We start from the raw sequence: 18023 nt of genomic DNA on the forward strand, positions 1-18023 counted from the left end.
TTTGGCAGCAAAAGGTGAATGGCTCACTGGTAACTTTGTTCTTTTCTTCAGACTGAAATTGAAATGCTGAACAAACAACGTAGATGATGGAATGATGGACCATGAAAAATAGGCGGAACCGATTCTTGTCGCTTGCTCTGATACAGTGGACCCCCGTTCGTTTGAACAATTCCTCATGCAAACTAACGGGGTTCGTTTTTAATTTGAACAACTAGCAACCCTAAATATGCTGAAACTTGTATGCACTGGCCGCCCTGCTCTTTCTTATAGTTTTGGTGGTTTGATTTAGTCTCGTTTAGTTGGCATTTGCAAGCAGCGAATATGTTATTCTCCGATCGGATTTCTATCGTAATCGTTGGAAAACGAAATGTGAAACTGATTAAACTAGGATTAAACACGCTAGATCAGTACAATCAAATCATGTTTATGGGCATTGTCTGCGAAGGCAAATGATGCCATGTTGAGAATGACATTTGAACCATTTTTAATATGCACATCGTGCAAACCAGCGGGGTTCCAATTAAAAAGTGTTCAGATTAAAAATGGTCAAACCAACGGGGGTCCACGGTATATAACACGAGGTAAGCCGGCGAACAGCATTATTCAAAGGCTAGCTGAGCTACTGCCAACATCTTAGTGGCATGTCTGGACGCGACAAAGGAGGAAGCATCAAGGGCAAGCGAAAGTCACGCTCGGATCGTGCACGTCTGCAGTTCCCGGTCGGTCATATTAACCGGCTGCTGAGTGCTTGAGTTTGCAGGAAATGCTGCTCGCTACAACAAAAAGACCAGAATTATCCCACGTTACTTGCAGCTGACCGCCTGGACTTGTATTTCATCGTGACTTATGACCATAGATGAACGGCCCCGTCGATTATATTTTAGATCGCATAGCTGCCAAGGCTTTCCAGTTAGTTCGTTGCAACAATCCGTGCCTAGTTTGCGGTTATCGGAACTCCAATTTACCGAAAAGAAAATTACGTTAAGTGCGTTAGATAATCAAGCCATCGGTCCTTTTAAGGGCCACACAACGATTGAAGAGTTTATTGTATTTTTTTGCCCTGGTAATACAATTTTTTCAGCATTCCGATGGTGGTCATAAACTTAAAATCGGTTGGGCGGATCATGGTGAAAACGGAAATTTTTTGATAAAATCCAATATGGCGGTCAAATCCAAGATGGCCGCCAATTTTTTTCCCTTCGTTTATAAGGCCTATCTCTCGTCTTTACAAAACCGTGCCGTTTGTAGTTTGTTTCATAGCAAATTTTGGAAATATCACAATAATTATATGAAAATTGTGAACCTTGCTACAAATAATTGGTTGTTTTATTCAGTTAATGCCATTGCATACCTAATTTCATGAATGTTTCTAGTAGCATTTTTTCTCAGCTTTTCAATGGTGGTCTAAAAATGGAAATCTGTAGGGGGGCTCATATTGAAAATGGCGATTTTTTATCAAATCCAATATGGCGCCCAAATTCAAGATGGCCGCCAATTTCTTTTTATTCCATTTGAAAGCCCTGTTCTTCTCCTTTACAGAACCGGGCCATTTGTTAGTTGTTTCATCTCAAAATTCAACTTTTTTTGAAACTGTTAGGCCCCTTGGTGAACGGAGGGTCCACTATTTCGAGGTAGCAAAAGTGTAATTCTTATTATTTAACCATTTTCAACCAATTAAGCGCAAAAGTTCCATTATTTTAAGACCTCGTGTCAGTAGTGGACCCGTTTCAGCGAGAATTACTCGTCTTTGGTTCAGATGGTTGTCGTTTTGTACGGGAAAAGCCAAACGATGTGCTAAATGTAAAAAATCTGAAAGCAACGGTTAAACACGGTATTTCATGTGCTAATTTGCTGGGTTACAGTGACAAGCGAGAGTGACGATCGTGGCTATCAGTCAAATATACACTTGTTAAAACTTGTCGCAGTGCGTGGGATAACAAGACAGGGAATACAAAAGAGCAGGGATGGTTCGATCACTTTGACTCAATTTGGATTCACTTTTGAGTATTTTTATATTTTTTCTCTTTTCAACGACGTATAGCAGTCGGCTTTTTACTTTTCTGTTGGGAAGAATAAATGCTTAATGCGAGAAATGAAGATTCAGGCAAACTGAAAATTCTTGATATTAGGCCAAAAATATAGACTTAGCGAAGGTGAGAGTCGAACTCACAGCTCCCAATCTCTAGTTGAGCGTGTTGTTTAATTGGTTAAACAACACGCTCAACGCTGTGTAATTGGTTAAACAACACGCTCAACTAGAGATTGGGAGCTGTGAGTTCGACTCTCACCTTCGCTAAGTCTATATTTTTGGCCTAATATCAAGAATTTTCAGTTTGCCTGAATCTTCATTTCTCGCATTAAGCATTTATTCTTCCCAACAGTATTTTTATATTTAATAAAAGCTTGGCCATGATACCGTGCCAAACCAAAATCGAACAGTAATATTACTGCAATAGCACAGATAACTTTCAACGATTCACGAGACACTCTCCGCTGGATTTCAGGTCAGTTTTAACATGGTTGTGGATTGTGCAATGGTAGGTGGAGCTCTCACGCACGCTCTTTCCATTGGTAGCCGACTGTTTCACTCACTAAACTTCTGCCGCCCATTATACTAGGTACACTGCAATAAAACTGGCGCAGTAGTTTAGTGAGTAAAACATTCGGGTACCAACCATAACAACCGTGGGTGAATCCCCCCATTCTAATTTTTCAGATGTATTTTTTCCGTGGAAAAAACGTAAAAACGTTGAAAAACATAAAAACATACTACTGAAGGAAACTCGTTGGATTATTTCATCTTACGGTTTCCGCAAAGATTTTCGTTCAAACTAACTGTAAAAGCCGTCACTTTTAGGTAGAAAATATAGTCAAATAAACTTAGATGAAGTTTTAATTTTAGTCGTGAGAAAAAAAGAATGCGTTAGCCTTACTTGCAAGTGGAGTCATGTAAGGCAATTAGGAAACATGATTAAATTGCGGTTCATACAACAATTTTAAACATATTTGGTCTCCAATGGAATGTTGGTGTCACCTGTTATAGGGTATGTAAGTTTTTGTAAACTTCTGAGGTGAATTTACAGCCAGCTGATTTTCCTAAGATTTACACTGGTTTAATGACAATATCATTGAACCAAGAGAAAATGTGCCGGATGGTGGACCGAATTCATAGTGCTTGCTGCTAAAAGGGCACATAACGAATGGATCCGTTCGCGTTGCATGCGAGCAATTGGTAAGGGTTTATGCATTTTAAACTTCGGTTTATCGTCTTTTGTATTTAACCAGCTGACGATCGGCTTAAATTTGCTCAATCGTTTTCGTATCAAAGCCACTCGCGTGGTTTACTCCAATCAAAATGAGTAGCTTTCTGGCAGTGCTGCTTGTTGCTGTTACCGTTTCTACCGTTTGGTCACAGGTAAACTATCCATTGATGCATTGATTAAAACATATGTTTTTTAACTTCTGCATATTGCTTCCACAGGACGCACTAACTGCAGATGACCAGGCTGTATATGATGACTATGATGATGATGCGAGAAGATACTACGGTTATGGTTCAAACGGCTATGGACAGAATGCGTACGGACAGGCTAGCTATGGGCAGAATAGTTATGGTCAGTCAGGCTATGGACACGCCGGATACGGACAGGCTGGGTATGGACAAGCTGGGTATGGTCAGGCTGGATATGGACAGGCTGGATATGGACAGGCTGGATATGGACAGGCTGGATACGGACACACCGGATATGGACAGGCTGGCTATGGACAGTCAAGTTATGGACACACTGGGTATGGACAGGCTGGATACGGACAGGCCGGATACGGACAGGCTGGCTATGGACAGGTTGGATATGGGTAAGCTGGTTAATAAAACACTTGGCACTAGTTACAATTTGTAGCGGCTAATAGGTTCAGTACGGGCTATGGAGACCAAATCTACTAACAATAAAATCTGATTTTAAGTAACGCGTACTGTCTCCAGTTTATTATATTTCAATCCCATGAATAAAAGGCATTTCCCAAGTAGCACACTTTTGTCACTTCTGGTTGCTGAAACCTATTTATGACTGAAATCAGTCATTAATCGGTTACCGCAACTAGTTTATAACAACTGCGCTAGTAAGGTTGCTATCACTAAAATTTTGTTTGAAACTGCTTCACAAAATTGTTTACACTTTTAGGATGGATGTCATAAGGATACAGAACACCACGTTCACAGATTAGAGTTTATTAGTACTTGGGGTTGGGAGTAATTATGTTTTTGACAGAATTGTGAATTAGATTCATCAATCGACAATACCTTTTCAGAGGTACAGAAAAGTATTTTGGCATCATAGTGAAACTGTAATTGAAAAATTTGACGCTGACAGTCTCTTCTAGTCGAGTCGCGTCTGTTTGTCCGGAAAACCGTGTTCGTGCATTATCTGGTCTAGCTGTTAGCTCGATCGATTGTATCGTACGCTGCTTTGAAGTCAATATAGATGTGATGTTTTAGCACGTTGTACTCTCGACGTTTCTGCGAGATCAGTCGAATGGTAAAAATTTGATCCGTGGTGGTACGAGCTTCCATGAAACAACCGGCGTACCAGGATGTTTTTATTCTTGGAATTCTTAAATCCAATTAAATTCGTATAAAATCTCGTCATGTTTGGATTACGTCCTCGAATTCAATTATATATCTTTTTGTGAAGATAAAAGCACTACTTTTCCAGCTCTCAGTAGTCTAGAGAGGTGGTCTGGTCTGGCATCCAGGTTAGTAGCATCTATTGGCGTATAATAATCGTTCGAGTGTTTTTAAAATTTCTTCACACTCACATAACGAATGCATTTGTCGGCGTAACATTGACATAATTTGTGATAGTAACGCATTTCGAATTCGGTTCCGCAGAACTGTTTATAAGGCTTTTACCATCAACTCCAAACGGGTACAATCGAAATGAGGACCTTGCAGATAATACTGGTTGTTGCTGTTACGGCTTGCGCCGTTTGGGCAAATGTAAGTTTAAATAATCATATTCCTTTGAAATTTTGTAGAATATAACTAAAAGATTTGTTCATAATTCTTTAACATAATTAGAAAAACACGGATGGAGGCTACCAATACGGTCTGGAGACCCGTTATCCATACGGTACTCCAAACAATAAGGGCGCTGGCAATGGACAGGCAAGCTACGGACACCATTCCTATCACTATAACTACGGACTACCTGTTTACGGAAGACCTAGTTACAGACCATCTGGCACCAAATGGGTTAACCCATATGCCATCATGTGGCCTAACTACGGATAGGATGGATGTTAAAATGCCGGTTGCTTAATAAAAGACAGTTATGGCATAATTCATCGTATTGTATTTCGTGGAGATACGACCGAACACGCGAAATAAACTTGAGGTACCGCAAGGAAGTATGCAGGGATTCTTTTTGATTGCTTGTTTTATTTCGATTCATTTACTAATTTTCTCATCAGCTACTATATCTTCATTTTCCCCAAGTGTTCGGATTATTTTTATTCCTATTTCAACCAGTTGTTGAATGTTTACAATTATTCAGTTCATAATTCGACGAAGTTGTAAATCCACACCATGCTAAAATTCATTTTTAACATCACAATAAAGTGTTAATTACTTCGAAACTCTGTGTAGCAAATTTAATATCTATGGTCATTATCTGAAGTACATTGCGATGATGATGATGATGGTCACCAGCTAATACACAAAAAGCCCATAGAACTGAGCGGCCGCAACTACCCTCTTTAGTGGAAATCGATTTCGTCTGAGCGACACCAGAATCAATTTTCATTTAATAGCACAAACAATATGCGAAAAAAAAATCAGCACTATTCATGTTTTTCATGCTGGATACACACGAACCTGGCCCCGATATGTTGCGGTTCTGCAAAATATTTATTATTCATTGTTGAAAATGAATATTGCTACTCAGTTCGACAGCCACTAGTCAGGCAGTCAGTCAGTCAGTGAGCCGTGGTTGTTGGTGGACTATCCGGCCGATCAACCAGCAAGGCCCAGGGCCCAGAAGGGGCACCGCACTGCGCTGCTGCCGGCTAGAAGAGAACCCGAGAGCAGCAGCAGCGCAATCAGCTCCATCTGGCGGACTGCGAGATGATGCAACATCATAATAATAACGCCTCTATGACTGGGGCGATGAAAACTGATGATGCAAGTTGCGCTCGAGAAAAATCAGGCCGCGTGTCGCTGTGGGTTTTGCGAAACTATTGCCAGAGCCAGGCCAGGCCAGGGTGGGTAATGCCACGACTTGTTCGAATCGAACATATTGTTCTGATTTTGCAACGAGTACCGCCGCCGTCAATGGTTTGGATTAATTACTTATCGTGAATGTTTTTTTTATGTGGAAACTGTCAAATTACATACCCCAATGAACTTTTATTTATTACCAGCAGGTTATTAAATAAAATGTTTCATGCCCATCTAAAGTTAATGTCTCTGTTTTTACATTTTGACTGCAAAATGCGCCAACTCTAGATGTAAACAGTGATCATTATGGAACTTTTGTTCCTAAAATGCAACTTCGAATCTAATTCTCGCAAACAAACTTCCAGTCACACCCATAATTGGTGGCACGGGATGTTTTTCTCTCTTCCTCTATCTCTCAGCTTGAACGGCAAGAACTTCGATGATGCTGCGTGATCTCGAAAATCAAATTTCGACACCCGCACAAAGCAGCCAACAGCTTATGGCGCGATGTTGTTAGTCGATGGTCTTCCTCATCCAGCATATGGTAGTAATTAGGCGAACGAAAAATCGACTGGCCTGGGGCGGGCTGGGTACTTGAAAACGTAAACAAATTCCGTTGTGTAATTGATGGCAATTGCCCCGCTGCTGCTGCTGCTGCTGCGGAAAATGAATTGTTGTTTACAGTCGAGTGGACGACGTGTGACATTTGAACATTCGGGAGTAGGCAGCTCAAGCTAGAAGCAACAACAATCCAAGCGATTTAGTTTTCGGTTGAGAAACGAGATCCTCTTTTTCAGCTGGCTGTTGTAAGATTATTTGAGACCGACAGAAAATTATAATTACTATAAATAAGTGGGGTTCTACTTCAAAGCAATAATTAACACTAAATTAAATAAAACTGCCAAGTTTAGAGTATTTTCCTTTTAGGAAACACGAAATACTTTTCCAACATAGGATATCAATAGTAGATAGTGGTACTACTTGTAGATAAAAAAGGCTAATTATTTTCTACTATTTTTGTGAATTTGGAATTGTCAATAGAAGGCACTTTCAATAGAAGATTTGCCAGAAAAGATATCTTCGAGGAACATTATAGCTGTGCAATAGTTTGTTCTGAGAAGGAAGATTTTCCGATGCGATTTTTTGAAATCACACAAGAAATAAAGTTCTGAACTCTAGTTCGCTGATATTGAACATCGTTTAAAAACAGCGATGTTAAAATGGGTAATTGCTTTCTTCCAAGTACTAAAATGCATGACAATTCATTTGTTCTTTCGTAGCACAATCAGTGCGCAGCACCAATTCCGGTAGCACTCAGTAAAAATTGAACGCTCAATGCTACGCGGGGCAACACAGCTAGTAGTAGGTCTGACGAATTTCGGAATCGTCGTAACGCTCCTGGTATTAGCGGAGGAGGCAGCTGCAACGCGCAGCCCGCTCGAAAGAAGACATCCTACAACGAACTGCAGGTGGAAATTATCGGTTCCGCGCAGCATTAGCCGTGTGAATACGGGAAAAACATAATTAATGATGGGCTCTTCAAAGCAGGAGCTTTGAAATTTTTGTCCTCAACGATATGCAGACTTTCCTCGTTGGTTGTGACTTCAGTCGTATCGGATATTTAATCTGTCTCGTTATCACAGACTGATAAATTCCTAACGATTCCATAATGAATAATTCGTTTTTCTCGATTCTTACATGTGCAACTAGTGACCATTCTGGTCCAGAAAAGTTTCACAATAATTACACTGTTGATCAAAATGGTAGGGTATTGTCGTTATCGTCGGGCCACTGTTATGGTTGGGCCATCACGATTTTACAGTTAGTAACTCATGATATCTATGATACAATCATTGTAAAACTTCTTACTGTGATAGCTAACTTTACACAATATTGTGAGTTTCAATCGCGTATTCAAAACACCCTTACTGAATTCAGTGATTAAATCTTACAAAAAAAGTTTTCCAGGCGCAATGAACTTTTCTTCAAGAAATGATTCATGAAATGCAATTATCGAGATAAATTTTGAAAATGTATGAAGTGTGTTGTGCTGCACACGAAGACTATAGAAAAATCCCCCCCAGTAAGGTGTTTGGGAAGGCTAAGATGAAATACCATAGAAAAGCGCTATTTGTAAAGGTCGGGCCACTTGAGTAGTCATGGTTGGGCCACCATAATTTTAAGCACAGAAGCACAATAATCGCCAGAGAATGTCAGTCACGTAAAATGTGATGCAATAAAGCGAAATTAATACAATAAAAACCTAGATTTTTGTTGTTTTTTTTTTCATTGTAGTTGTACATTTCGAAAAAGGCGATTGTAGCAATATTGATTTTACAAGGTCGCCAAAATTACGCAAAAATGCAATTAAAAATAGGGTATTTATACCTATCTGAGCCGTTGTTCACGGAATTCATTCTTTTCATGTCTCTATATAGAATTTCAATACGTATGTCTTAGATTTTCTGCGGTGGACCAACCTGTACAACATGGCCCGACTATGACAACATTTTTTGTCTTCACGTAAATGTCTATAACTTTTTTATTTTTCGAGCAATCAGTTCAAAACTTTCGGGAAATATACCTTATTCTTATTCTTTGCAACGATGCATTTAGATTTCCAAAATTCCTTTTGAAACGAAAGTTATTGGCGAATTCCAAAACGTGGCCCAACCACGACGACACTCCCTTACTAATTAACATTACATCTATACTTAATCATAGCGCACAATTTAACAGTATTTGTGAAATACTGTACGGAGTATATGTGAAATAATGATGGATCTCTGTAGAGGCATGTTCAAACGAACCTGAAGCTACTGAGCACCAGAGCAGAGGGTCCAAAGCCCCTAAAAGGAGGATGGTTTTTAATAGCTGTTATCCATGGCTATTACGTAAAGACCTGAATGGACGGCGAAACCCATGCCGAAGGATGAATGGTGGACTGGGTTGTATAAATACTCAGCCACAAACGGAGCCTGTGGAGTACTAGGGCGCCCTCGACAGTAATTTGCCCTTTTTGCATTAAGCCGGTCACTGACGGTCACGGTCGGACCATCTCTTATCGAGCGACCCGTGGGTTTTACATGGAGAATCTTAATAAAAACAATCCACAGGGCTCCGATAGCCTCTCTCTGCCGAAAAACAATGAAACGAAGAAGTAGGAGTTGAGTTAACTTCAATTACGTAGTCGTGCTAACGTAAGAACTAGAATGACTCTTAAATACCTTTGGACACTTTACTTTTTGTTCTTACAAAGTATAAAAATTACCTTCGTGCCGACCGCTTTCGGGTAAGTAGTTACCCATCTACGGGGCCGAGTCCAACTGAGGAGTTGAGTATAGGGAGGAACAGGACCTGAACGATTCAGTCCTGTTCCTCGTCTATCTTTAACACGCGGACTCGTTGTGAGTCGATTAATTTTATTTCTTACAAAACATTTTGAATTTTTACAGTCTTAATAGATGTGCGTCAAAGTTATAAGATATTCGATCCTTTTAGTTTCGCGACGAATTTTTGCGTTGATTCATTAAAATTAATAATTGTTCAACCATTCCGAAGGTCCTAATGCATGCGTTAATCGGCTGCTGATAACCAAACGATGTGCGGTGGTAAGTAGCTTGAAGAAACTAAACCAAATTGCAGTTTTCCAGTATTGGACGAACTAGAGAGCTTTCAGACAATGTGGATCTTTGAAATCACAGCTTTAAAATGTGGTGAAACGTCATGACCTAACACTTGGCAGTACTGATTACGAACCAGTTTCTTCGACACCAACCAACGAAATCATTCAGCAAGTCCTGCAGATGATGACAATCATCTATGATTCGAACTACCAGATACAATTAAGGGTCGTCGGCATACACCAATTTGCAGCCAGATGCGAGTAGCAAGGTCACGTCGTTGAAAAACAGCATGAATAATAGGGGGGTCCCATGTTGCTTCCCTGCGGAACTCCTGAATTATTAGCAAATTCCGAAGACATGCATGTGCCAAGCTTAACGCGTAACATTCTGCCGCTTAGGTACGAACTCAACCATTCAAGGAATCGACCAAGTCGTGATATTTTACACAGAAGGATATTGTGATCAATACGATCGAAAGCTGCTTTTACATCAGTGGAAATGACATCAATTTGTGCCTTCTGCTCCATATGCGATTGACCCGATGAAGTAAATTCCAGCAAGTTAGTACAAACGGAACGACCTGGGACGAATCCACGTTGAGAGGCAGAGTTGTAATTCTTTATGCAGGAGAGAACAACGCCACTCACTATAATCTCGAATAGCTTGGAGCCAGCCGACAGACTAGTGATACCACGGTAATTTCTAACGTTCTGCCGGTCCCCAGAGTTCAACACCGGACACATAAAAGATTGCTTCCATATTCCAGGAAATTTCCCTTGCGCAAGACTTGTTGAAGATATAGCACCTCAGCGCATTTATTAAAAACGACAGCAGGAAATCCATCGGGACCTGCTGAGTAGAATCGTTTCAGCTTCTCTGCTGCGGCTAATATCATATCAGTGGTAACTTCAAAAATGGTCAAATCGATTAAACTAGCAGGAACATTCCCAGCCGCGATCTCGGTTTAGGTTTCGGAAGCAATTCGATCGGAGAACACAGAAGCGAAAAATTTTGCAAACAACTCGCATGAATCAAGCTCTGATGTTGCCTCAACATCGTCCAGACAAACATTCAATGGTACTGAAGAGCATTTCCTTTTAGAGTTAACGGAGTTTCAAAAGTTCTTTGGTTTTCGACGAAGATCGGTGTGCACTCGCAACCTGACTAAAGCACAGAAAAGAAAAATAAAGGATCTGCAGGAAGCACGGGAGCAAGTGTTGACTCAATCTGATTCTGCGTCAGGTAAAAGGTTATGTGGATCGTAGCTGCCCAGTGGAAAAAACCGATCCCCATAAAATAGAAGAGGAGTCTGTGCTCTCGCGAGCGGGTGGTACAGGACGTGCGAAAGCAAACCACCCATTCCGTTCGTAGGGGAGGAACTAAAGTGGAGTCTACAGGTGAAGCCTCCCAAGGGCTCCACTACTGACTGGTGTCTCCTACAGGGAGGTCGTGGGTCAGATTACAGTTCTAATACTCTCTGAGGACTATCCCAGCACTGAACTGATTACGATTCCATGCAAGATGCTCTATTAATAGCAATAGAGTAGCAAAGTAACGAGCAGGATAAACCCAAATTCTTTAATTGCTTGTACAAGTTTGGGTGCCTGGCTATTTCTTGTAAAGACCAGGGAGCCTCGGATTGCTTGAAGAAAGTGGTTCTTAACCTACACTATGGAAAGAAGCAAGAGCAAGACTTGTTGCTCTGGATGTGAAGAATATTTCGCGTCCAGAAATTCTTCATGCTTTCTTCCCACATTTTTGAACAATTTTACAGTAGCTTGATCCACTTCTCCTTATTGGCATTATCTGTGCGTCACCCGCAACTTTTTTGTATTTCTTGTTTTATATTTTCGGTTAGTGTACCCAACATGGTGAACGGTCCATAGACCATCCAGCAACTCCTATCCCTATCTCCACGTGGTGCCAACCGGAATCCAAGCATTCTTAGTGGGAATCGGGTTCGGCAGACGGCAGACCTGTCTGCGAGAGGAGGCATCGCTGTCCTAGTTAAGCAGCATGCTAAAAAAATTACATCAATAACCGGTACAGATCCAGGCAAACAAAAAAGGACAACGATTATTAAAAACTTGGTACTTGGAATGTCAGGACTCTACTTGAACCGGCACGCACGGGTATCACGGACATACGGAGAGTGCCCAGAGTTCCAACCTACCACAAACGACAGTGGCCTGCGGCTAATCAACGACCTAGCTGCATCCAGAGGAATGACTATCTGTAGTACCTACTTTTGCACGACGGAACATTCGGAAGCACACCTGGAAACACTCTAATGGAAAGGCCTGCTCTCAGTTCGACCACGTTCTGGCACTTTTCTGATGACGCAAAAGTGCAGTCCTTCCAGAGATGAAACGTCCACTAGGACCACTATCTCGTAGTGAGCAAAATTCGCGCCCGCTTGTTCAGCGTATTCAAATCGAAACCAGCGAGGAAGATACAGCTGAACATTCGGCGGTTATCAGCGGAAGGAGTTGCTGCAGAGTATTCTCGGAAAACTGATGAACGATCGGTGAACAACTTAGAGAGAATCTGGCACATCCACAATGCAATCAGTACAGTTTGAGAAGTGTTGGGTACTACTGCTGCAGCCATTTCCAGTGAGTGGTTTAACGCAGAGTGTCAACGAGTGGAAAATCGAGCCAGAGCTTACATATTGGCTGTACCTGTGATACGCCACAGCAGAGAGAGAAACCAAGCTACTAGAGCTGCCGAGAACAGACTTTACCATCGCACACCTCATAACTTCTTTCATATGCTTCGTAGAGCTTTATTGTCTTCAGCAACATTGTTTGTTATAAAATTTCGCACCTTTTTGTAGATTTTAAGTAGTTGTATTTTTATTCCTATAGATGGCGTTGAAGTCTAACCTTTTAAATAACGACTTTAGAAATGTTGTGTCTTCAGAAAAGTTGTTTGTCCTATAAAGGTACGTAAAGTTACTGAACATACAAAAATTGTAGGATTTACGGGAATCAAGTTATAAATATTTGAAATACTCAAACACATTTTTATCAGTGTGTAGTCGAAATTGGTAGTCGGACGACTTCTTATACAAATTTTATCACAATCTGTATATCAAGAGTAATTTAGCCTCTCGATCATTCATAATACTACGTTTCCGTAGTACGATCTCCGTTATATTTGAAATTATTATTTCATTAGTTTGGCCATACGCAGCAAAAGGATACGGGTGGCGAGATAGACCGTCATCGGCCTCAGCCAAAGCCTGGCAGGAGGCACAAAAAATAACGTGTACCGTCATCCGGGGCGAGATTGTGCCAAAAAAGCATATATTTTGCATTTTGTTCTTTAGCTCAGTATACACACAATTTAGGAACTAAGTTGATTTCAAACCTCTCAATATATACCAAATTGTTCAATTAACAAATACCGTAGAGATGGTTTAGTTACAATGAAACCTAATTTTACTCGAAATGCATGAACTTTGGCACAATCTCACTCCTTCTAGGGGGTGACATTGTGCCAAAAACATAAACTTAGGCTAAAAACCTAAACAGTGAACATTAGCACGATTAAACAATACACATAAATATCAGTATAAAGTAGTTCATATGAGGCCGTCCATGAACTAAGTGGACTATTAGGGGCAGGGGGTCGGTCAAAAACAACGCATTATACAAAAAGTATGAACGAAAATAACCCGGAGAGAGCTGAAATAACTAAAAATGAGTTCGTAGTCAATGGACAGCCTTTATATAGCCAGTAGCATTTCTAGGATTAACAATGGGGAGATATATGAAGGGGTGTATCCTAAGGGGGCATACCTATTTGATCATTCAACTAAAGTAAACATTACTTCGTTCGAGAACCCGCGGCCGCAGAACATGTGGCCTATTCCACTCCCCTCCCCCCTCATTCAAACTGGCAGTTTATACACGGTATAATATATTCGTCTTATATTAGAGTGTTTATTCAAAGTATCTGAAATTTGCAGAGAAAAAGTAAAAATTTGTTTAAATTATTTAGCAGACCTATGATGCTGCTTGCTCCAAAATGGATGATGCAATCTAATCTGTCAAAATATTGTGCTCAATAGTAAATAATGGGAGTGTACTGACGTCTTTTTGTTGTCTATGTGAAATCCACAAAATGGATCGATCACGACCTTCACGACCCCGTGAAGCTCGAAAAGTACAAATTTTCGAAAAATATTATTTTCGTAATCAAAAGTTATCCAACGCATAATAACCTTTCAATACATTATAAACGATTTGTATATATACCTTCAAAATAGCAAGTTGATGCGATTTCTTGTTTGAGTTGGTTTATGCAGGACATTTTTTTCAAGCGTTATTTCCGAGTATTTTTGATCGCGAACTTTGAAACCCTGTTTAGGCTAAATAGATTGCTAATATTATCTGTGTTCCATTCTAAGTTATGAATAAATATGTTATGTTCATCATCATTTTGAATTTAGGACACCAGTTTCTATAGATAAAATAAATTTTCACAAATAAACATTTTTCGTTTTTGGTACAATCTCACCCCGGATGGTGGTAACTGACAGAGTAGCAATCTGTTTATCCTGCAAACACGTATCAACATGTTCGACTCTAAATAAACAAAATTGAGGCTAGTTCAATCGATTTGAAAGTCCAACCGAACATATCCTACTGCCTTTACAATGTCCTAAATTCCCCTTATCGACTCCAATGTATCTCATAACGATAATAATGTTGTGTCTTACATACACAAGCATGACTATTTAACGTACAGCAGGAATGAATCTCACACTGACGCGCGCATTTACTAATTTGTAGCCTAAAATGCCGGCAAACATGCATTCGGGAAACTTTAATATCTCCGAACATCGCAACTAGTAGCAGCTAATTTTTTGCTAATTACTAGTTTACACCTTGAATGTTTATTTTATGGTAGTGTCAGAGCGGAAATCTATGGAAATCTTTTTCTACTCACTATTGAAAATTGACAAAAATAACTAATTTTTTGTTCTAAAACACTTCGTCAGAATAAAGCCTAGTAAAAGTAAAAAACTAGTAAAAAATCTGTCTTCTTTATATCACCTAAACTATTAGTTTAGTTTCTTTAATGTGAATGGTGAATTGATTTTTTTGTCTCGATGTTTGATCGTGGTTTTACCAAGCGTACGAAACCGGAGCTCTTATGCGTCTGCAACCTGATAAACAATGGCAAACAAACATAGAACTGCAGAAAGAGAAGTGCAACAACCGAGTAAACGCCGAAAAGCGAAATGGCCGTGCTTTGGCCTTCTTGCTACAAGAACAACTCACATCTGACATCGGCCCAAGTGGTGTCGAGTTTGTAGCGGTTCGCAACTTCGAGAAAAAGGAAAAAGAAAGGATCGAATTGGTAGCAGAAAAAGAAATATATGACGATGAAGATAATGAGCAATCGATTTTAGAGGAGGAAGGATACGAAAACTTGGAGGAGCTCAATTGCTCAAATGGAGCCAACGAAGAAATGGAAAAAGGTTGAATTAGCTCAATTTCAAGAGAAGAATTCACGATTAGCTCGAAGAGTGCGCGATTTAAACAAAAAAATAGTCGCTCTGAAAGCGCAAAAAACTAGACTCTGACAACCATGCCCTTCACATATCTAAAGAAAATATTACTTTGAAAGATGCTAACAGAATTAAGAGCGTTTGTTTTACTGAGAACCACAGCTAACACGCTGGCAAACGCACAGCGTTCACATTCACACGCAGTACCTTGTAAGTCGCAAGGGCCTGTATAGTGTCGTCGTCCCGCCAGTAAACACAAAGTTAGATTAAACTTCTCTGTCGGTGGTTTCTACAGCAGGTGTAGGAAGAGGCACCGAAAAAAATCAACTAAACCCAAACATAAAAATGTTAGTTTATCTGCAATAAACTTGCAGAAAGAAATGCAATTAAATATGGCGCAGAAAATGTGGCAATCATCCGTACCAATTCTACACGAGCTAAAATTAATAAATATTTGGCACAAAAGATACAAAATTTCAAAAAGGCGGCAGCAATTCGCGAAAAACGATAAACTTTGATTTTTATAACGCAATTTCCTAGCAACGTTTTCACCTTCTTTTGCCTATTGAAAAAACGCTTATTAAAACAATGTATGCATATTTCTTATGGGTTATATGTCTACTATACGTAGAATAAAAAAGTTTGACAGAATACCTCAAATAAAAATTTTGAGGTTTTGTCCGAGCTTTTTCGGGTTCTGCCCCACAGTACGTCGTAAAAAAAAATGCCCGAACTGGGATCGTGTTCTTGCGGAGGTGGAGAATTGTTTCGAGAGGTGTGGTACAACAAGCCTCTTTAAAAAGATCAACGGTATCAGGAAGCGGACCGTGCCAACTCCTGGTCTGTGCAACGGCAAGCAGGGGAACCTGATTATCGAAAGATCGGAGGTGGCCAGGTGTTGGAAACCAAATTTCTATGAACTGTGACGAAGCTATCTACAGAAACAGAACCACAATTAAGGATGATAGCTATGGATGGAAGCTATGGATCCACCAACTTTGGATGAGGTTAGAAAAGCAGCTGGCAACGACGGCATCCCCGCCGTACTTTTGAAAGTCGGCTGTGTGGAAGTGAACGGCTGTATTGTGCAATCTATCAGGTTATACTAAAGTCATGAACTGGAAAAGAGCTATCTACAGACTGCTTGGAAAGTCTCATATACCCTATTTATAAAACGGGCCATCATCTCGAATGCAGCAAATATCGAGGTATTACTCTCCTCAATTGTGCATACAAAATTCTCTCCCGGATCCTTGCGGTTTTTCGTGAAGGACGCTCAACGATGGACCAAATGTTCACCTTGCGACAAGTCCTCGATAAATGCCGGGAATTCAACTTGATTATAGACTTCAAGGCGGCGTACGATTCAGTTAAACGAAATGAGCTGTGGCGGATTATGCTTGAACATGGTTTTCCAACAAAACTGATTAGGCTGATGGTTCAAAATCAAGTGTAAAGAAGCGGTACCGGTCATCTCGAAATCTAATATGCTCCTAGGATTTGCGACCGACACCAGTAAGACGCCAATTCTTCCAAAGGTAATGTGCCAAGTATACAGATGCAAATATTATGAAGCGACTAACACACGGCAGGCTACAATGGGCTGGCCACGTAGCAAGGATACCGGATGAGAGACCAGTGAAAGCAACAGCAGAGAACCCGACAAAGGTCGTTGACTTCGAGGCAGACCCCGTACCGACTGGAGAACGAGGAGACGGCTCTTGAATTCGGCACGGATTCGATAAGCAGCTTGTTGTCGAACAAGTAAAGTAAGGAAGTAAGTAAGTAGGTACTCAATATCAAGGGTGATGGCCATAAAGACCTTCAAATAAAATAAATGTAGTGACTAAATGGACAAAAACAGTGTGAAAAGTGGCCAAAAAAATGAACTCAGTGACTAAAAACGGAACTTAGGTAGGACATCTTCCATGTCTTATGTTGATTGTTTCGATTATGTTGAAAGGTTTAATGCCTCCGGAAGAAGATACGAGTTGAAGGTATCACTTCCGCGGGCTTTTCTCTACTCCAAAAAGTAAATCATTTTCGGATCAGTCCACTCACAAAAAACACTGAACTAATCAAACACAAAAGCACAGATTTTCACTTATACAAAAGAACTTTAATGGTCACTCTTGCTGTAAGGATTTTGTTATGCAAATTTTAATATTAAAAATGTGATTTTTTTTGTTACCGCGGTGGTTTTTTCTTTTTCAAATTTTCTAAAAAACCTACGATCTATAGATAAATCTATTCACAACTTCCATTCATCAATTGACTAGCACTTTCCTGCGTGAGCCACCATCAGTTTGGACATCCCGGATCCATCGGCCACGGCGGCGCACTGCAGTGCCTGCTTGTTGGCATAAGTGGTCCCATCGGTCCCGCAAACCGGCGAGTCGTGAATCGGTACAATGCAGATAACGTCCAGAATTTTCTGCAGATCTTGCTTGCTTAGCGTCGCCAACAACCGGTACAGCGCGTCCAGCTTGGATTCGACGTCACGTTTATGGAACCAATTGCCACGCACCGGTTCGGGATGCAGACCGGTTGCTACGAGCAGGATCGCCAACAGTGTGGTTGCAGAGATTGCACTCATTTCGGCACGTCAAAAAGCGCGGAATGATCGTGCCCGACGACGACTAAAGTGTGGCGCCTCTCCCGA

General features: G+C 40.6%; 1 protein-coding gene across 1 annotated transcript; it reads left to right on the top strand.

The window, feature by feature from the left end:
* Positions 1-3355: 3355 nt before the first annotated feature.
* LOC128735370 (uncharacterized) lies at positions 3356-3859 on the top strand. Its single transcript, XM_053829858.1, has 2 exons — positions 3356-3415; positions 3482-3859. Exons 1-2 carry the CDS (start codon positions 3356-3358, stop codon positions 3857-3859), a joined length of 438 nt encoding a protein of 145 aa, XP_053685833.1.
* Positions 3860-18023: the final 14164 nt, after the last annotated feature.

The sequence above is a fragment of the Sabethes cyaneus genome, chromosome 2 (assembly GCF_943734655.1).
Source record: "Sabethes cyaneus chromosome 2, idSabCyanKW18_F2, whole genome shotgun sequence".
Classification (NCBI taxonomy): domain Eukaryota; kingdom Metazoa; phylum Arthropoda; class Insecta; order Diptera; family Culicidae; genus Sabethes; species Sabethes cyaneus.

Bases quoted from the DNA above. Each gene is read 5' to 3' on its own strand.
- LOC128735370 (XM_053829858.1), top strand. From the start codon at position 3,356: ATGAGTAGCTTTCTGGCAGTGCTGCTTGTTGCTGTTACCGTTTCTACC. The intron at 3,416-3,481 runs GTAAACTATCCA...TTGCTTCCACAG, and splicing joins TTTCTACCGTTTGGTCACAG to GACGCACTAACTGCAGATGA.